This window comes from Humulus lupulus, chromosome 4 (assembly GCF_963169125.1).
Source record: "Humulus lupulus chromosome 4, drHumLupu1.1, whole genome shotgun sequence".
Taxonomy (NCBI): Eukaryota; Viridiplantae; Streptophyta; class Magnoliopsida; order Rosales; family Cannabaceae; genus Humulus; species Humulus lupulus.
Window position 1 is genome coordinate 7,554,872 of NC_084796.1, and position 22,670 is coordinate 7,577,541.

General features: G+C 38.4%; 1 protein-coding gene across 1 annotated transcript; it reads left to right on the forward strand.

The window, feature by feature from the left end:
• Positions 1-1,043: 1,043 nt before the first annotated feature.
• Positions 1,044-2,498, forward strand: LOC133831833 (receptor-like protein 35). The gene has a single exon (XM_062262244.1). The coding sequence runs from the start codon at positions 1,044-1,046 to the stop codon at positions 2,496-2,498; it is 1,455 nt and encodes a 484-aa protein (XP_062118228.1).
• The last annotated feature ends 20,172 nt before the right edge of the window (positions 2,499-22,670 follow it).

Sequence of the window (22,670 nt, forward strand, 5' to 3'; positions counted from 1 at the left end):
CGACTTGGTCATGTATAAGCTCTCCAATTTGATCCAAATACCAGCTGCTGTCTTCTCCTTTGATACTTCTCGAAGAACTTTGTCACCCAAACTGAGAATGATGGCACTGTGAGCTTTGTCCAGTAACTTAGTCTTCTCCTTTTCAGATAACTCAGACGAGAGGCTCTTTTCTCCCAATAAGGCAGCTTGCAAACCTTGTTGAACCAACAGTGCACGCATCTTCACACGCCATAGACTGAAATCGTTTTTCCCTGTAAATTTTTCAAGATCAAACTTTGCATTCCCCATTTCTCCTCCGATTGTCAACCAAATCTTGATAATGGTAATCAAGACTCTCCTCTTAACAACCTGGCTCTGATACCAGTTGTTGTGCAAAACAGAGAACCACCACACCAGCTCCTGATCACTACAGTTGACTATTAAGAACAACAATACTCAAAGAACACTGAACATAGAACATAGAACACAGAACACATAATTTGCGTGGTTTCCTAATGAGACAATAAAGTTCTCATTAGACTAGTCCACGACAGAAATCTCTATCAAGCTTTATTGAAGAATAAAAATGAATGTTTACAAAAGTGCGTTAGCCTTACAGGAAAATAAGAGGGTGCTATATATAGCCAACCCGAAACAAACTAAAATGCTAATAACTGAAATAACTGAAACTAACTTACAAACTAACTTAAAGGACTTGAGTACATTAATTGGTCATTACAACAAATCCCTTCTTGGTTTGGCAATCTTACTGCAATACAAGAGATATTATTTCATTCAATCAAATTGATTGGTTCAATTCCGCCACCTTGTTCAAACTCAATAATCTTGAATGTCTCGAACTCTCGCAAAATAGTTTGAGTGGTACATTGCCGTTAGATTCATTTCTTAAACTGAGAAATCTCGTTGTCCTTGGTCTAAGCTACAATATTGAAGAACGAGAAAGAGATCCTAACACCACACTTTCAAATTTCAATTATCTATCGTTGGCCTCTTGCAACTTGAGCAAGTTTCCTGAATTTATTGGTAATCAAACTAATCTCGAAATGTTGGACCTTTCCAATAACAATATATACGGCCAAATTCCCCAAAATTTAATGAACTCAAGTCTTCAACGCTTGGAAGAGATAGATATATCCAACAACTTGATAACAGGGTTTCATAACCATCAAACCATTCTACCTTGGTCTAGTCTGCGTGTGTTAAAAATCCAATCTAACTTGTTGCAAGGACAACTGCCAGTTCTTCCATCATCTGTCATACATTATGATGCCTCTGAAAATATTCTAAGTGGTGAAATTCCCAAGTCGATATGCAATTTGAGTTCAATTTTGATCCTTGATTTGTCAAACAATAACTTGAGTGGGGAGTTTCCTCGTTGTTCAGGCGGTATGATCAGTAGCTCTATAATAGCTTTGAATTTGAGAAACAACTCTTTCCATGGCACCATTCCTCTTGATTGTCAGCAGCAGGAAAGTGATTTGAGGATGGTGGATTTCAGTCACAATAATTTTCAGGGAAAACTTCAACGACCATTTGCAACATGTGTGAATCTTGAGTTTCTTGACTTTTCTTACAATCAAATCAGTGATGTGTTCCCCACTTGGCTTGGGAGGTTTCCTATGTTAAAAGTTGTTTTAATGAGGGAGAACAAATTTCATGGAGTCATATGGAAACCTGAATACACTAAGGGTGAGTTTCCAATGCTACAAATTATTGATGTGTCTCACAATTATTTCATAGGGGCATTTCCTTCTGAATATATGCGCTTATGGGATGCTATGAAAGTTTTTAAGGTGAGCAACTTGAAATACATGAACGCATGGGAAAATGTCACCTTTAACACACATGATTTTGTTGGTGAAACCACTGTGTATAAGTATTCAACAACATTTGTGATGAAAAGTGTGGCAACAAGCTATGGGAAAATCCCAGCAAATCTAGCAGTCATTGACCTATCGAGCGACGATTTCAGTGGTCAGATTCCTGAGTCCATTGGAAGCCTCAAGGCTCTCTACTCACTCAACCTTTCAAACAATGAGCTCACCGAGCACATTCCACCATCGCTGGGGACATTAACAGAACTGGAATCATTAGACCTTTCTCAAAACCAACTGTCGGGAAAGATTCCTCAGCAACTAGCAAAGCTAATATTCCTCCAAAAGTTTGATGTCTCTCATAACAATCTCACAGGTCTTATACCACATGAGAACCAGTTCCACACGTTCGAGAATACCTCATTTGAGGGTAATCAAGGACTGTGTGGAGACCCATTGTCGAAGAAATGTGAGAACTGGCAGCTCCCATCATCATCTGCTTTAAACAAATATGCTGATTCTAATTTTGCCATTGAACTAGACAGGAAACTTGTTTTGGCTGGACTTGTTAGCGGGCTTGTTATTGGAGTCTCTCTTGGGGAGATGGTGATCCCAAGGACGCGGTTGTTGTGGTTGATTTACTTCTCTAGAACAAGATTGGCGGAGCTGATGATCAGAAACTAATTAAGTGTGTATGGATCCACAATAGCTGTTGTTCCTATATTATTTCTTCGGCTATATAAGTACCACTGTACAACTAATAAACATATTGGTGTGTTTTTCTTTTGTATAAATTAAATTATGTCCTTTCTATACCCAACTTTTTGAATGTAACATATATCATTGTACAAGAACCACATTTTCTTTTTCCAAAGTTTTTATGTCCCTTCTAATAAGTCATTAATTAATTATGCCATCTGCTTTTCTTTCTTTAATTATATATCTCTACCAAAAAAATATCATCATTGGTGGGGACCAAAGAGATATGGCTCTCCTCTCTCGTCATATATATAATGATTCATCTCTCATTCTCTTGTAGCTTTTATGAGAAGAAAAACATGGCTTTCAAACTAGTAAGTGGCTGGTGGCGATGGTCAATCATATAAATGTATTTACAAAACTCAAGACATTGCATTTCATTTGTATTTATCTATACAATCTGGAACTTATTAGGAGAATTTTGAAAATACTACTATCTGATGCAATTTAGTTGAAGTTAACGAGCATAGCTTCATGTACAATCTGAATTGAAAATATACTACTCACATGCAATTATTGTTGTAAAACCCTGATTGCCTAGCTTTATCTTTAGACAAAATATTTTAAATTTAAAAAATCCGCAGCATATTACCCCATAATTCTGCTGGATTTTTAAGTGAAAATCTCTTTTAGTGTGAATACAATTTTTATCTTATTAATCACAATCAATTTTTATTGGTAAAATATTGTATTTTATCTTGTGAGAATATTTTCAGGGATTATGTTCATTGAGGAATAAAGAATGTTTCGAAAATGAACATGGTCAAAAGAAATGACCATGTTCGTTTTGCCAGATAAGTCTGATGTCGTTGCTGACTCATCAGTTTTTTTTTCTGTTGACACAGAATTTATCTGGCTGGGAGATTTCCTAAATCAAAGGAATTTGCAAATTCATTACAAAGATCTCAGAGAATGTTGGCCTTGGACGATTTCTTTTCCTATAAATACCTTGCCAAGGCCTTTGGAAATTTCACCTCTTCCATTTGGAAATTTGTAAACATTATGTTACTTTGAAGAGTGTTTTCTTTGTAGAGATTAAGTTTGTTCACCTTAATCTTTGTGAGAGTGTTGAGTGTACTTGTGGAATCTATCTAGTCCTTTGTAAACAGGCAGTGTCTATTGTGAACGTGTTCATAAGGATCTTTGGGAGATGATTCTATCTAATAAGTCTCACTTCAGGAGGAAGTAAGCACTCGCTATTCTTTGAAGGGATTTCAAGAGAATCTGTGTTTCATCAAAACCAGATTTGTAGAGAAGAGTACAGCAAAGATTAAGGCAATGGTTTCAGAGGGAGTCTTACATTGTTTAAGTCAATGCTTCTGTACACATTATTTCTTTACTAATTGGTTTATTCTCTGAGCGTGGCCCCGTGGATGTAGGTTATCTGAAATGATTTTTGAACCACGTAAAAATTCTCGTGTGTTGATTTTTACCTGTTTTTCTATTTCTGTTGTAACAGTTTCATAAGTAGTGTTAACAAACCTGAAATGTGTCGAAACAACTTAATCGGTATTCCAAATTTAATTAAGCTATTTATTTTAAATCACTTGGTAATATTAAAATACAGAATTTCAATTGGTACCATAGCGGGTCACTAAACTCTTAGTGCGATCTTGTATTTTTTTTTTTCTGTTTGTCTTGTGCCTTGTGAAATATCTTTCTTTTTAGAAGGTGGTTCAATAACATGTCCTCCCTTGTTGAATAACTCTAACTATTCTTATTGGAAAGTTAGAATGAAAGATTTCGTCAAATCATTGGATGAAAATACATGGAGATCAATCTTAACTGGTTGGACACCACCTACTGAATCCAATGATCTGACAAAGGTAAAATTTGAAATCAACTACCTCTGCCCAATTTTTTTTGGATTTATTAATTGAACATGTTTTATATATGTAGTATTTATTCATAGAGTTGTAATTTAAACTTTTTAGGTTTGGCGATAGGTTTTGAATAGGATATCGAGAATTTGTGTATTGCGTTGATAACCATAAGTCCCTAGTTTGAAGTAACATTATCATGCCTCTTGATTAGATAAGATTACTTTGAACTACAGATTTGGGTAGTCCTATTTATAAAGAAAATTCTACTAATTTTTATTAAAATATATTTAATACATAAGAAATTTCAATATTTCAAATAATTACTTAGGTGAACTTCACTTGTTTAGTTGTATAAACACTTTAGATGTTTATGTGGTACTTAGTTTTTATTTCTGTATGAATATGTATATATATGTACATCGCGTTTATATAGTTTGTGAATTTGTTTTATTTTAAGTTTATTGGAATGTTCAAATATATTTATTAATATTAAAATAATTTCAAATTAGAATTAAAAAATAATTATGAAAATATTTTATAAAAACCAAAATAATAATAAAAATAAAAATATTTTTTTTAGAAAAAAATATATTTAACCTCAGTTATTATGTAAAAACTGAAGTTAAATGGTACCATTTTAACTTCAGTTATTATGTAAAAACTGAAGTTAAAGGGTACCCTTTAACTTTGGCTATTATATAAAATCTGAAGTTAAAGGGCTTTAACATCGGTTTTTACATAATTGAATTAAAATGTACATTTTAACTTCGGTTTTTACATAATAACCGAAGTTAAATGGTACCATTTAACTTCGATTTTTAAATACTATTAATTTCGCTCGGATTAACTTCAGTTAATATCTTCGCGAGATCAGAAGAATAACAAGCGAAAAAACTGAAGTTAAAGCCTATTTTTGTAGTTGTGTAGAGTACTACAAGAAATATAAGCTTCTACTTCGTTTTTTACACAAACAATAATTAAAAACGAAGTAAAAGCTTCTAAATAGATTTTTACTTCGCTTGTGGGAATGACGCTTCAAAGAAAATAAGTTACTATTTCGCTTTTATAAAAAAATCGAAGTAAAAAGAGCAATAAGACAAGGGATGCGTTTGGTTAGGTACACCACGAAAGGCTTTCCACTTCGATTTTTATGAAAAAATTGAAATGAAAAACTGTACACCGTGAATGGCTTTCCACTTCGGTTTTATGAAAAAACTGTAGTGAAAAACTGTACATAACAAACAAGAGTCTTTCTTTTTTTGAAACCCTTTTACTTCGATTCTTCAACAAAAGGCCCAACCCATTTATTTATCTCCCCAAGTTGTATATATAATCAAATTAATTAAGAAACCCTACAATAGTCCTCCATGTGTTCCCAGCCGCCACTCTTATAGCAAACCCATTTTATCAAAAAAAAAAAAATTCAATTTCTCATCTAAATCTCTCTGCTCTTCTAGTCATAGATCCAAGCTCCACCACATGTCGCCGCTGCCATCACGCGAGATGCATCCCCTTCGCCTCCTTGCCAAGTTCCTTCGTCGGGAGAGTCACGACGCCAAGCTCCGTCACGAGAGTCGCATCCCTACTGCTTCCCTCGTCTGAGTCTCATCCACATCATTATCATGAGTCGCTGTTACAATTTCAGACCAAAAAGAAATAGAATAGAAGATGGGGGCTCAAGCAATAAAGTGTTTTCTCCGAAAAATCCAAAACATGCGAGCTATTTGATTCTAGCTGAATCAATTTTCTAATCTTTTTGAAGAAATTGATCTATTTTCTTTCTTTGACCACTATTTTGTTTTTAGGATTTCTTTTTATCTGTTCAATTATTCTTTTTTTGTCTTTAGTTAGAGTTTGAGAATAAAAGTTGGTCTTAACAGAGTCATTTAGCTGTGAAGTCATTCGTTAATTTTCATTGAGAATATTAGGAGAAATTTGGTTGTATTCTAGTAGAATTAAAGTGACGGTCTTTCCGAGAACTTCATGGGTTCTCTTTGTCTTTTCTATGTAATGTTTTTATGGGCCAGCCACATTAATGATAATAACTTTATTTTCTTGATCATGTTGACAAGAAAAAACTTTGAAGTATGAATTATAAGCTTGAGCTAGAAAGAAAAAAAGACAGATTATTATTTTATTAGACAATAAGATAACAATGTTTAAAAATCTGTAATGTTTTGAGATCTTGAACGTATTGTAATGTTTTTTTTTAAATAATTATATGTGGATGAAAGAAATATATCTGGATTAAGTAATATAAATGTAAATATTTTTTTTTGTTTATACAGATATTACTTCGGTTATTTACAAAGAACCGAAATAGTAAGTCTTCTTAAAATATTACGCAACATTTATTTATACTTTAACTTCGGTTTTTACGTAAAAATCAAAGTAGAAAGTCTATTTTTTACTTTGGTTATTATGTAAGAACCGAAGTTAAAAGTTAATTTACTACTTTGCTTTTTTTTAGACATTTAACTTTCACTCAGATACACTGCAGTTTTTATTTGGTGCGAGAACCGAAGTGTATATGGAAAAAGAACCGAAGTAAAAGCCTATACTCCTAGTAGTGAGAAGAAACTAACTAAGAACAAAAAGAGGTCAAAGGATGAAACGAGAGAAAATAATAGATAAGGTACAACGTGTAAAGTAGGGTGGAAATTAATGGAACTAATACTACTTTGATGATATTATTTTGTCTATTGAGAAGAAATTCATTATAGTCTCAAGAGAAAAATCAAAACGTGTAAACTAAGTTGGAATAATTGGCCCTCTATGTTTAATCGATTGAAGACTAGATAATGAATGAGAAAGTAAATCCTTTAACTCAGCCATATAATTTATAAGATTTTTCAACATTATATATAAAGTATAACTATTTATTATCAAAGTGAGTGAAACTATTTTTGTTCAAAAGTCAGGCATTTCACACATACACGTACATCCGACGTTAATAGTTTATCTTTTTTTGTCCATTTTTTTTACAAAATTTGACTTAAAACTATAACCTTTTATACCTTCTTATTTATTCATTTATTTAAATGAAGACAAAATAACATGACAAATATTGACAATTTTAACGTTAGTAATTTTTTCAACTTTCAAATCAAATGGCCAATATTTTAAATGGTGCAAGGGAGCACTACATATATTAAAATATCGTGTAAAATTTAACACTATATTTGCCACATACATTAATTAGAGATGATTTTATTAACGGTTAATATGCTGGTAAATTTTAATTACAACTAGTTTTTTTTATTAAAAGATTTATACTAGTATTAATTGTTCATCTTTTTTTTTTAAAAAAGAAGAAGAAGAAGAAGAAGAAGAAGAAGAAGAAGAAATTGTTGGTTCATGCCTAGTTAATAATGATAATAATTGGCATATTATGGTGTGAGAGTAGTGCCTATATATTGAGAAGAAAAGTCATTAATTGATCACTTTCCCATAAGATAAGGTGATCTCACTAGATGTGTCATTAATTGATGGAGGTCCTTCACATATTTATCAATAGTGTCATTCTATTGGCGAGAACAAAAACAAGAAGAAAGATCAAACAAAAAGTGGCCAAAACGTGTATCACTATTTTGACAAGTTTCAAACTTTCAATGAAGAAAACTTGTGGTTCAAATTCTATTATATATAGGTGATAAAGTCATTGATTTTTTTTTTTTTTTATATATCTTCCTACATGTGGTCTATGTATAATTAATGGTAGTAATTAATGTTGGGGTGATGAATTTGTTGTGAGAATATCTATTGAGAAAAAAAAAGTCTTTTAATCTCATTAATTAGTGATAGGTAGATGTATTTATCAAAAAAAAAAAAAGTCTGATTTGATAGTAGAGACAAAAAGTAGGAAAATTATACATAACCAAACGTGTAAAGTAGGGTAGAATAATACTTAACTTCTAAATTATCCACATATATCACTACTTTTCTAATTTTATTGTATCAATCTCTACAACCATTTGTGATTGTAAATCTTTATAATGTTAGATTAAAATAAAATATAGGCATATGAACAATTCTATACATGTAGGCGAAATTAATATATAGGTTGAACATATACAAAGAAAGGATCGAAATTGTATACCTCCAGCCATTGATTTGGTGAACCTCGATGTAAAAGCTTTAGATCTACAAAAGAAAAAGAAAATAATTAGAACGAGCACTCGGGCTTCCAAGCTCTCACAAACTCTTTTAGATGAAGTTACTGAAAGTCAGAATGAACAGTGAGCTTGGGGACCGATACTCTATATTTATAGAGTGAGACCTACCATCAGAGTCTCTGCCACAGATTGAGATATTCTCTCAATCTGTTGGGATATGCAAAATCGGGTAATAAAAAATGTTGACCATTAATAAAAATATTTTTTCAATAAATAAAATATTGACTTATATATTAGATCAATTAATTGTAACAAATTAATTTTATATACCATTTAAATAAATATTCTAACATTCTCCCACTTGGTCAGCATTTAAATTAATGTATTATTTAAGCCCGACGATTATCCCTATTAGATAATAAACACATGAATCATGGCGATAGGTCCTCTTTTAATGGTGAGTATTATCTTCCATGTATTACATAACAATGTAATTTATGTGGCTATGTACTTAAACGAATAAACTTTATGTTTATTCAGGTCCTATGAAGATAAAATTTTCTCAAATAAAATTAAGATGCGCATAAATATAAGAAAACATCAAAATAAGAGTTTCATTGATAGTAACTTCAGTTTGTACAATAAATTTACATAAGGGAACCAAGTCCCATGTTCACTACATGATCCTTGAATTTATGAGGTGGCAAGCCTTTCGTCATAGGATCAGCAATTATCAATTCAGTGCTAATGTGTTGATTGACCACTTTATTTTCTTTAACATGTTCTCTCACGGCTAAGTACTTGATGTTGATGTGCTTGCTTCGACTACCACTTTTGTTGTTCTTAGCCATGAATACAGCAGCTAAATTGTCGTAGAACATTCTCAATGGCCTATATATGGAATCTACAACTCTAAGGCCTGAAATGAAACTCTTTAGCTATACACCATGCGATGTAGCCTCAAAACACGAAACGAACTCGGCTTCCATAGTAGAAGTAGAAGTAGCAGTCAAGGTCTGTTTGTTACTCCTCCATGATATAGCGCCACCGACAAACATAAACACGTAACCAGAGGTTGATTTACGTGAATCAGTACAACCAGCAAAGTCTGAATCTGAGTAGCCAACTACTTCCAGGTTGTCGGTTCGTCTGAACATGAGTTTGTAATACTTAGTACCCTGAAGGTACCTCATAACTTTCTTTGCAGCTTTCCAGTGGTCTAACCCCGGGTTACTCTGAAATCTTCCTAGCATTCCGATAGCAAAGGCAATGTTGGGTCTTGTGCACACCTGAGCATACATCAAGCTTCCAACAGCAGAAGCATATGGGATATTCTTCATGTTAGGAAAAAATAGATTGCCTCAATGGAAAAGGTAAGATAATACAACTCTATGCAATAATATTACAAATAAATATTGATTGATTAAATAAGGTTAAAACTCAATGAGTGAAAGTACAAATAAATATAGAGGAAGAAGAAGAAGAGAATTGAAATAGAAAATACAACTTTTGACAAAAAGATACAAATAAACTTGAGGTAGTAGAAAGAAAGATGTAGATGAGATTACAACTCTTAAGCAAAGATACAAGTAAATATAACAAGAATGATAAGAAGAAAATAAGAACAAGAACAAAATAATAAGATACTCTCACTACACAACAAAAGTGAAGAGTGTTGGGGATCACCAACTTGAACAATGTTTGAAACCTTTGTCCAAAAGCTTATTTCCCCCTAACTCAAGCACTAAGGGATCTCTCTCAGATATTGGAAATGCTTTATGGAATTATCAAGCCTCAAGGTGTTTCTAGCCAAGTGCTCTAATGGATAGAAATGCTGTGTCTTTCAAGTGAGCTATAGGCTCCTATTTATAGAGTTTAGAGACACCCTTTCAATTTCAAATTCCACCAACTCCCACGGCTGTTACCAATGCTTAATTGGATTAATATGGAATTAAAAATGAGATTTGAGAGTTATTTGGGTTTTTGGAACCGTTTAACACATTTGGAAAAAACTGAAAAAAATGGCCTGAAATGCACCTGTGGCCGCGGCCAGGGACATCAGTGGTCGCAGCCACTGCTCTCTGTCCCCCAGGCCGCGGCCATCATCATCCAGTGGCCACGGCCACAGCCCAGTTTTAGCACTTGAAAATGTGCTGTTTTTCCAAACGGCTCCAAACCTTCCCAAATGATTTTGTAACTCCCAAAACACATTATTGGGGTTAAAATCATATCTCTAACAGCCATTTCACATATGGCTTTATGAAATTCATCTCAATATTGTGTAACACCAAATTTACACAATAAAGGGTAATATTTGGAAGTTACAAATTTGTAACACCAAATATGTTACATTATTTGGATATATCTCATATATCTAAATATTGTAACTCTCTATTATATGTTACAATATGTGACACTCTTTGTCACATTTATTTAATCTAGAACATTAAATGATAATATAATATAATATTACATTATATTATAAAATAATATAACATTCCCCCACTAGATTAAATAGTTGTCTATTGTAACACTTATTTAATCAATCATTATATTTTAAAATATAGCATATCCCCCACTTGATTAAATAAGAACTCTCTCTTATAAGAGTCATTGCATTAGTGCATAAAGCAAAGTGTTTTTCAACTTGAACTTTACCATAGTGTAATTATCACAAAATTTGTCGAAAATTTGGTTGCACTAGGCATTGAACCATCTTTTCATGATAACAAATCGGTGATAACACACACACCCTTGCGATGTTCACTTGAGACCTCTATGTATCGCTTTGCATCGTTAATGGCCATGTGCACTTTCCATTCATGGGCGTTCTTAAGAATACTCCCCATTCTCATGAGAGACGACACCACCCCTAGGTCCATATAGGTAGAATTATTACAGTATTTTGTTACCAAAAATACTTGTCTTTGCAAGACTGAATTCCATTAAAAAACTTTTCGGTTTTAACCCTCAACTTGGTAACACACAAGTACTCAATATCTCAGATGGGACATGTTTTGAGTACAACTAATATTCACTTGATTGACTTGTTGTTACCTATTGAACCTGACACTAGTTGAATAAATAGTGTTAAGATAGGTTACCATCAATCGTGAATCTCTTTAGGGAGTTTAAGTCCCATCCCTCGAGATGATGCAGTCACTAAATCCCTCATTAGTGGCTTAGTGAAAGGATTCGCCAGATTTTCACTTGTTCTCGCATAGGATATTGAGACTACTCCTCTTTGAATCAATTCTCTTACATATCCATGTCTTAGACTAATATGTCTAGACTTCCCATTATACACTCCGCTGTATGCTCTAGCCAATGCACTTGGCTATCACAATGTATTGATATAGTAGATACATTATCTTTGATTAGGGGAATCTCTATCAACAAATCCCTTAACCATTCGGCCTCTTTGCCAGTAGCAGCTAGAGCTATGAACTCTGCTTCCATAGTAGAATGAGATATACAGGTTTGTTTCTTGGAACCCCAAAAAATTGCACCTCCACCAAGTGTAAATACCCAACCAGTTGTGGACAAGTTGTCCCCAAGATTGGATATCCAACTTGCATCTGTATATCCTTCTAAAATTGAAGGAAATTTGGAGCAGTGAAGGCTTAGTCCTTTGGTTTTCTTGAGATATCCTAGGACTCTTCCAATTGCCTTATAGTGATCCACACTTGGATTACTTGTAAACCTACTAAGTTTACTTACCACAAATGCTATATCAGGTCTAGTACATTGGGCAGCGTACATTAGACTCCCTATAGCACTAGCGTACTCCAATTGAGTCACCGCTCTTCCTTCATTCTTCTTTAGTTTTACACTATGATCAAATGGAGTATTGACATCTTTAACCTTGAGATGGTTAAATTTGTTCAATGCTTTCTCAACATAGTGGGCTTGCCCTAACACAAAACCCCCACTATGTTTCTTTATTTTGATATCGAGTATGGTATCAACTTCTCCAAGATCTTTCATCTTGAAGGTTAATGATAGAAACCTCTTTGTTTCTTCTATCCCTTTCATGCTATTACTTAGAATAAGCATGTCATCCACATATAAGCAAACAATGATCACATATCCCTTACAAGTTTTGGAATACAAAAACTTGTCTCCATTGTTATGTCTAAACCCATTAGACATGATGGCTTGATCAAATTTCTCATGCCATTTCTTAGGAGCTTGTTTCATTCCATATAAGGATTTTACAAGTCTACAAACTTTATGTTCATATTTTGGTAGGACAAACCCTTCGGGTTGTTCCATATAGACCTCCTCATTGAGGTCACCATTAAGGAATGCCGTTTTGACATCCATTTGATGAACATACAAGTTGTGTATAGAAGCTAAAGCGAACAAAATTCTTATAGAAGTTGTTCTTGCAACAGGTGCATAGGTATCGAAATAATCGATACCCTCTTTTTGCCTAAACCCTTTAGCTACTAATCTAGCTTAAAAGGTTTGGATAGTGCCGTCAGTGTGGTATTTTCTCCTAAGTACCCACTTACACCCAATTGGCTTAGACCCTAGTGGGAGGTCTACCAATTCCCAAGTGTTATTGGAAAGAATGGAATCCATCTCATCATTGATGGCTTCTTTCCAAAATGCACTATCTCTCAATTGCATAGCTTCTCTATAAGTCTTAGGATCATCCTCAACGAGAAGTACAATAGGAATTTTCCTAATAACTTTTTCTCTATTTCCTTCTACCATGTAGAACGAAATTCGTTGAGAATCTATCTCATCCACTACTAGACTTTTATGATTTTTAAGCCTTTGACTTCTTCTAGGTTCAAAGGGTTGCTTTACATCCTTTTGAGAATTCTCCTCTTGAGAATCAACTTTGGATGTAGAAGCTTAAGAATTGTTCTTATTATCCAAAACACAGGCATGGATGACGTGGCAAGTTATTTCTGGACACGTGGCTGACACCTGGCGGAGTTCTGCTAGGGTATCAACCAGTAAAGATATTGCACGCAAAAGGCAGTCGAAGTTTACTTGCGACCAGTATGGTCGCAGGTTCCGCGTGTCTCATGATAATTTTATAAAGATCTTAGTCAATCCCGAGATTGACTCCCATGATTTCCTGAGTATCCGATTATTTAGGAAAGAATATCTGTAACAAATTAATGTAATCCCCCTTGAGCCTATAAATAGAGAAAGATAGCTCAAGGAATGGACTTTTGGCTTTCGAATTATTTGGACTAGAGTGATTCTATTTGATATATTGTCTTGTTCTTCAGAGATTGGTGAAACTCATTGAACCCTAGTTCTTTGATCACTCCTTTGAATCCTATATCAATAACAGTTCAAGTGGATGTAGGTTGTTACCAGATTCTGGGGCCGAACCACTATAAACTCTTGTGTTCTTTATTGTTTTTTGTCATCACATTCATTCCAACGTGTTTGTCCACATCAAGCATATTTGACTTCGTGTCAGTTGGCCAAATTCAGGGTCAACATTCTGGTTCTTTCATTGAGAGCTTGATACATTATCGTTGAAAGATCAATGGCGAAAACTACCAAGAAAACTGGACAGGCGGCCGGCACTGCACCATCTCACCCGCCTCCTCCTCCTCCAAATGTGACTGAGGATGAGCCACATTTGGAATTCGATGAGGAAGAAATGGATTCCGAGACAATGAAGAATACCCTAGGGGTATTGCAGGATGAACTGGCCAATCTGAGGGCCAGCCAGGAAAGTGCTGCCGAAATTATGGCGCGGCAGCAACAGGAAATTGAACGGCAGCGCCTGGACCTGAGTGAAAGACAGGCGGAGATGGACCGTCGCCAGAGGGAGGCCATGGCAACCCTCGAAGCAGCCCTACAACTGGCTAGGAACCAGGCTGCACCTTCCTCGCAGCCTGATCAACCTACGAATGGGCCGCCACAAAGGGGTCCTAATCCTAGCCCGCCTATCCAGCCCTCGAGCCCCTAAAGGCCCGAGCTGCCACCGGTGCCTCAGAACGATGTCCCACTAAGGGACCCTAAAGCACGGCCTCTATCCCAAGCTGGTCGCGACAATCCCACGCAGCAAAGGCAGAATAGGGCCGAGCAGCCGCCTCGCAGTCCTAGACGCCATAGAGGCGACGAGCCAAACCCTCTGAGCAGAGGACAGCATCCTCCTGGTAACAGAAGGAACACAGAGTCAGGCTCTGCGGTCCGGGGCCCCCCACGGCATGATAATGCACGGGGACCCACCGACCAACGTAGGCCACCCTCTAATGCTTGGGAGGTTCCAGGCCAGGAAGGCAACCGAGGGAACAGTCGATCCCACCATAGCCAATCAAGATTCAGAGATGACCATGGTTATAACGAGGCTGACTCAGGCAGAGGAAACACCGGTCGGAGGAATGAAGAAAGGGGTGGAGGCAGAAGCCTGCCGCCTAGGGATGACCAACCCGAAAGACGGGACGCTGGGGGGCAGCCCAGACAAAATAAAGTCTTCAACCGGCTCGGAGCAAGCGAGCAGCGGAGGAGAGACGAGGAGTTAAGAGATGTACTCAACGATCACCGGGAGCGGCAAGACGAGAACGTCCCCCCAGCACCAAAGGCCCCGGCGATTCTTGGCGCCGTGCAGGCCCAGATAGATGCGCTCAACTAGGCAGTACAGCAGCTGGTCGGGGGAAGAACATCTTATATCGACCATGATAGGAGGAAGGGCACTCCTTTCGTCCAGAGGATAGCTATGGCAGAAACTCCTAGCAAGTTTCAGATGCCTACGCTTCCGAACTTTGACGGGTATGGGGACCCGGTATCTCACGTCAACAAGTTTGAGATACAAATTGACATTCAGAAAGTGTCTGAAGACGCTCTGTAACGCCCCAAACCCCAGGGAACGTTACAGTGTGCCTTGTAAACAGTGCTAAACTCGCTAATCGAGTTATTTGGCCAAAAACGTGTAACTAAGTATGATTAGCGGTTTAGGGATTAAAAACTTTGGTTAAGATGTAACGTTTCACTAGAACGTTTAATATTTACATTGGGATCCCAAAAATATAATTTCAGAGTTTATTACAAAAAATATTTACAACAGGCCGTTCTAAGTGGCAAAACAGGGTTCAACCCTAGTTCCACTTTAAACCTCGGCCGTGGCGGACGAGCAGCTGCATATGTACACGTCATCACCTAAGCTCTCCAACTCAAGGATGGTCTAGCTTCCTCTTGCCTTTACCTGCACCACGTAGCACCCGTGAGCCGAAGCCCAGCAAGAAAACACAGAATAACGTGATATAATATCAACAATAACCATAGTAACCATTCAGGACTATCAGTCCAAGCAAATAGGTGACAATAGCCATAAGTCACAATAATGAGCATCACTCCCTTTAGCCATGTAACGATAGGGTCACCAGTGCTTAACTGATAAGTGATTCTTTCTTAAGTTTGTTTAGGACAGGTGCAAGGTGATTAGTCACCAACATAACCTTCCTCATGACTCTAGAGTCGAAACTATGGACAACGTCCCTTAGCCATGTGACAAACGGTCACCGGGGTCATATACCTTGGCTATAGTCATCTGGTCATAGACCAGGCAAGTGCTTATAAGTTCTTCGACCCTAGGGTCGGTCTAGCATTAATGCCATAGAGCCATTCAATGCATGATTCTCGACTTTAGAGTCGGTCCCTGACTAGTCAGTGCCATACACGAGCAAGTCATGCCACCAATCGTATACCACATGTTCAATATCCATAAACAAGGTATTTAACATGCTTACTAAACAGATACCAGTACAATTAGGACCATGCACAACCTCAGAGGCTCAAGCTCTAAACAATATCACACCCAGTATACAAAGCATGTCCTAACCACATGTTTCTCATGCATCATATGCAATATATCCAGCAATCCAACATGCATCAAGAATAACCATGCATGTCATACATAATAATCAACCAACATGCATCAATAATAACCACACATGTCATACTCATTAATCAACCAACATGCATCATAATAGCCATGCATGTCATACATAATAATCAACCGACATGCATCAATAACAACCACGCATGTCACATATACACAGGGTGCAGTTTTCTTACCTCTGGTTCGAGTGAGAATTATTATATGAACGACCCCTGAGAACGATCAACCCTTAAATTCCTTGACGGTCACCTGGTCATAACCAAATTATAGAACTTATCAATAAAAGTGATAACTGAGGGTCCCCAAACCAAATCCCAGCCCCCGAGACATCAAATACTACCCAACTGGGTACTAGGTCCAACCCCGACGCCTATGGTTTGAATCCCCAAGATAAAAACCATATTTTAGCAAAATTGTCCTTAAGGGCCGCGGCCCTCCCCTGCTGCGCCATGGCGCGCCCTCAAACAGAGAGGGCTCCCCTCTGCCAAACGCCAAGGGTCACGACGCTCCCCTGCTGCGCCGCGGCGCCCAGCCCAAACCAGCCAAGTCGGCCACACGCACCAGAATTTCCCCTGTGCTATTTCCTCTCACACCAGTCCTTCAAACCATCATAAAACCTCTTCCTAACATATAATTAAACCCCCAAATAACACCCATAGCTCACCCTCATTAAATCCCAATCAAACCAACACAAAAACTCCTTTTGATTCCCACTTCCCACATCAAAATCATGGACTGAAAACTAAAAGGGAAAACAGAGTATGAACCAGAGTTTAATGGCTGAAACTTACCCCAAACACGACTTGAATCTTTCCCAATGGCTGAACTCAAGCTACACCTCCCCAAGCTTGACTCCCTAGCTTGCTTCCTCAAGATAAGCTCTCAAAACTTAAAGAAGAGGGTGAAGGAGGACTTGTACGGGAAGGAAGGGAGAAAGAGAGGATAGACTTTGTTTTAACTCTGTATTTTCTACAGCCTTCATGTCATATATATCCTTAGGGTCAAAAGACCTTAATGCCCCTAAGCCAAATAAACCCCTTAAAGGCTTCCAAGGGTAAAATCGTTATTTCCCGCCTATCTCGTTAATTATAATTAACGCTCTCCAATTCCTGCTATTCTCAATATTTCCAAATACCAATAAATCACATCCCATTACCCTTTAATTCCCGGTAATGCTCTAATCATTAAATTCACCCCGAGACTCACCCCGAGCCCCGAGCTTAAACCCGTTATGACTAGACCGAACACTTACATCTCATGATCGTCTCATGTCGATAGCTCGAACCAATCCACCTTATAATGTGGCTATATTAATTAATCACAATCATGCACCCAAAATATACAATTACGCCCACAGTGGCCAAATTACCAAAATACCCTCACAATAATAAATTCTCCCATATGCATGCATTCACCATCATATAATAATATAATTCACGTAAATATGCATATAATCATCGAGTACTATAATAAATCAATTATGGCCCTCCCGGCCTCCTAATCAAGGTCCAAAACCTTATTAGGAAATTTGGGGCATTACACGCTCGGTGCAGGATCTTCCTTGCAACACTTTCTGATGCCACACAGGAGTGGTTTTTCAAATTCCCTCCTGCAAGTATAGTTTCCTGGGAAATGTTCGTAAAGGAGTTTTACGAACAGTTCTATGCGGGTCATGTGCACCCGACTGAGGCAAATCAACTGGTTGAAATACGCCAGCAAGACGGAGAACCACTGAAGGACTACATCCAGCGCTTTATGCGAGCAGCTGCTGGAGCGAAAACAGTGGGAGACGAAGGGAAAATGATGGCCATAACCGCGGGGGTTAAGCGCCGCACGCCTCTCTGGGACAGCCTTAGAAAACATGGGGTCAGAACTACCCAGGAATTTTTGGATCGAGCTGATCGATATATCAAGCTCGAAGATGCCATCGCCAATGAAAGGAAGCCCCCAGGCAAGGACAAGGGGACAGCTGAGCCCGCCAAATCCGCCAATGGGTCGAAACCCAACGGCAATGGCAAAGGCAACGAGAACGGCAATGGCAATGGCAAGAATGGGGGGAAACGGCCGCACAATGAGCCTTCCACCTCTGACAATAAACGAGCCAAGGGTAATCGTTATGAACCTCGGTTCACTAACTATACTGCCCTTATTGAGTCTCGGGGAGAGGTTATCAGGCCACGAGTTCCAGGGTGCCTTATAAGAAACCTGCTTCCATTCGAAAGGATATTTCGAGAAGAGATACTACCAAGTTCTGTCGTTATCATAACGACTACGGACATGATACCAATGAATGCAACCAGCTGAAGGATGAGATCGAGTTCCTTATTAGACAAGGACACTTGAGAAGGTATATACGGGCCTTGGGAAATTCCCAACAAGAAGCTCCAGGTGGCAACGAGCAAGCGCCCACATGCCAACGCTCGCCACCTTTGCAGCCTGATCCCGTAACTGGCACATTGTTAACCATCTACGAAGGCCCGCACCTCGCGGGAAACAGCGGAAAGGCCAGGGAACGATATGCTCGGACTCTACGCCACGACCAGGACATCGAGATGATGACTGTAGATGACCGCGCGCCAAAAAAGGCTCGGTCAGAAGAGGGCAAAATAACCTTCTCTGATAGCGACGCCTAACATGTCCGGTTCCCACATTCCGATCCACTGGTCGTGGATATCCAAATGGCCAATATGATGGTGAAGAGAGTGCTAGTTGACACAGGAAGTTCAGTGAACATCTTATTAAGTCTTCGCTGGAACGCATGAAGTTGTCCGTTAAGGACTTGGAGCCCTGCAACCAAACAATATACTGCTTCTCTGGTGAGGGACTCGCCCCAGCAAGGTCAATCAGACTACCAGTGACAGCAGGTACATCGCCTGCTACCAGGACATTGCTCGCTACCTATATAGTAGTCGATTGTCCTTCGACATACAATGTCGTCATTGGAAGGCCTATACTGGTTGATCTTCGAGCCGTCACCTCAGTATGGCACTTAGCCATGAAATTCCCGACAGACGCAGGGGTAGGACGCGTGTTGGGAAATCAGAGGGAGGCCAGGGAGTGCTACAACGCCTCAGTCACGAAGGCGAAAAAGGGAACGTCAAAGAGCACTCCCCCAGATAGGTTGCATATGGCAATTGATACACAAGCCCAATCCGGTGATGAAGTCACCAAATAGGGTGTTGCCCAAAGTGAGGATAGAGATTTAGATCCTTGCTTTGGGGATTTTGAGGAAAATGTTGGACCCGTCGAGGACCTGGAAGAGGTCCAACTTGACGAAAAAGACCCGACCAGAGTCGTGAAAGTTGGGAAAACTTAGAACCAACCACGAAGCATGCACTGGTGGAGTTTTTGCGAAAGAACCAGGAAGTCTTTACCTGGTCGCACAAAGACATGGCTGGGATAGAGCCTGCAGTTATCAGCCATGTCCTGAACATAGACAAGAGTTTTCCACCCGTGCAACAGAAAAGAAGGCTGCTCGATAAGGATCGGTCGAGACCTTTAAAAGAAGAAGTTGAAAGATTAAAGGAGAATGGGTTCATCAGGGTGGCGTTTTATCCATCGTGGGTCTCTAATCCAGTGCTGGTTCCCAAGTCTAACGACAAATGGCGAACCTGTGTGGATTTCACAAACCTCAATAAAGCCTGCTCGAAGGATTGCTTCCCACTCCCAAGACTCGACCAGTTGGTCAATGCTACTGCAGGACATGAGATCCTCTCCTTCATGGATGCATACTCAGGCTATAATCAGATCAACATGCATCCCCCTGACGAGGATCACACCAGCTTTCGGACCGATACGAGATTATACTGTTATAAAGTGATGCCCTTCAGACTGAAAAACGCAGGTGCGACTTACTAGCGATTGGTTAACCACATGTTTAAAGAGTTGATCGGAGTAAACATGGAGGTGTACGTGGACGACATGCTGGTAAAGTCGAAAAAAGCAGAAGGACATGTGAAGGATTTACAAGAATGTTTCGATGTATTGAACAAGTACCAGATGAAAGTAAATCCTCTCAAATGTTCCTTCGGAGTTGGATCAGGAAAATTTTTGGGGTTCATCGTTAATTCAAGAGGAATCGAGGCCAACCCCGACAAGATAAAAGCCCTGATCGACATGAAATCGCTAGAGAAGATCAAGGATGTACAAAGTTTAACTGGGAGAATTGCAGCCCTAAGTAGATTCATTTCCAAGTCAACGGATAAATGCGTCCCTTTCTTCAATCTACTTAGAGGCAACAAGAAATTTGAATGGACAGGAGACTGCGAGCAAGCTTTTTAGGCCTTAAAAGCCCATATGGCACAACCTCCTATTTTATCAAAGCCTATCGAAGGAGAAACTTTGTTCATTTACCTAGCGATCACCGAAGTTGCTGCTAGTGCGGTACTAGTACGAGAGGAAGAAGGCGTACAAAAGGCGGTTTACTATGTAAGCAAGAGGCTAATCGGAGCAGAACTGAGGTATCCTCCCATCGAGAGGTTAGCTTATTGTTTAATCTTGGTCTCAAGGAAGCTACGTCCTTACTTCCAAGACTATCCCATTATAGTCTTAACTGACCAGCCCCTTCGGCAAGTCCTCCAAAAACCTGAGGCGGCTGGGCGTTTATTAAAATGGGCAGTCGAACTAGGGCAGTTCGATATTACATATTCACCGCGAGCAGCAATAAAAGGACAAGTCTTGGCTGATCTTATTGTAGAGTTCACCGAACTCCCAGACAACGAGCAGTGCGAAAAGCCTAGTGCGCCTGAGCCCCAAGATGAAGCTCCTTCGTGGAAGTTATTCACAGATGGATCGTCCAACGAATCTCACGCAGGAGCAGAAGTGATCTTGATAACGCCAGAGGGGCATCGATTTCACTGCACCATTAGGTTCGACTTCACAACGTCAAATAATGAAGCCGAATACGAAGCACTCCTCGCTGGATTAAGAATGGCAAAAGACATGAGTATAAAGGTGCTGGATATTTACAGTGATTCACAGCTGGTAGTGAATCATGTTCTAGGGGAATATCAAGCACGAGGCCTAAAAATGGTGGCCTACTTGAACAAAACTAAAGATCTGTTTGCCCAGTTCAAGAAGTATACCCTCCAGCAAATACCTCGGGATCAGAATTCGAACGCAGATGCCTTAGCCAAACTCGCAAGCGCGAAAGATGCTGACACTTTGAATATTGTGCCAGTAGAAAGATTGAGCGAGCCAAGCATACGAGCAAATGAAACCAGTATGGAAATCCGGATGGGAGACACATGGATGGCGCCTTACTTGGAGTATCTTACAAATGGTGTACTACCGGCAGATAGGAACAAAGCCAGAACTCTTCAAAGGCATGCTGCTAGGTATATACTGGTCGATGGTGTTCTATACCGAAGGGGATATTCCATGCCACTGCTTAGATGTATGACACCAGAGAAAGCTAAGGAGCTGATGAGGGAAGTACATGAAGGCTTCTGCGGGGATCACGCTGGGGGGCAAAGTTTGGCGAAAAATATTCTGAGGCAGGGCTATTTCTGGCCGACTATGAACGAAGACTCAATAGAGTTTGTGCGAAAATGCGACAAGTGTCAGAGATTTTCTGTAACGACCTCCTTTCTTAACATACATATATATTGTAAAAACAAATTTTAACCTAAATACAACAATACTGAAATTCTGAATTTACAAAAACTTTATTAAACAATACATAAACTAATGTTCATAACTTCAAACCATACAATATCCACAAACTAAATAAAAACTTTATCTTACATACAAATCTCAATACTTTTATAAATAATTTCTGTGGCGTTACTACACCTTAATGTAGAATTAGAAATGTATCTAATAGATAAATTGAAAAGCTTTATGTAAATTACAAAGTTCATGAAATACTTTTAAAGCTTTATGTAAATTATAAAGTTCACAAAATACTTTTTATGAAATATAAATATAAAATCAAGTTTCTCGTTTATTTATAAAATAGCATAGCAGAACTCCATTCCCTTCAGGTCAGCCCCATATGTACAGTCATGTTGGCTCCACGTATACTCATCAACAATTTATATTTGGGGCCTCTTACCTACAATACAAAACATTATCTGATGAGCTAAGGCTCAGTAAGCAGAATAACTACCTCATATGCCTTAAAATAAACGTGCAACATGCTATGTATTTTCTTTCTTTCTTTCACTTTCCTTTCTTTTGGGCCCTAGAGGATGCTGCTGCCGGCATTACATAGGGAGTCACATTCCCACCTGAACATAAACATGATAATAGGGAATTTCTCCCTCATAAACATTCATTA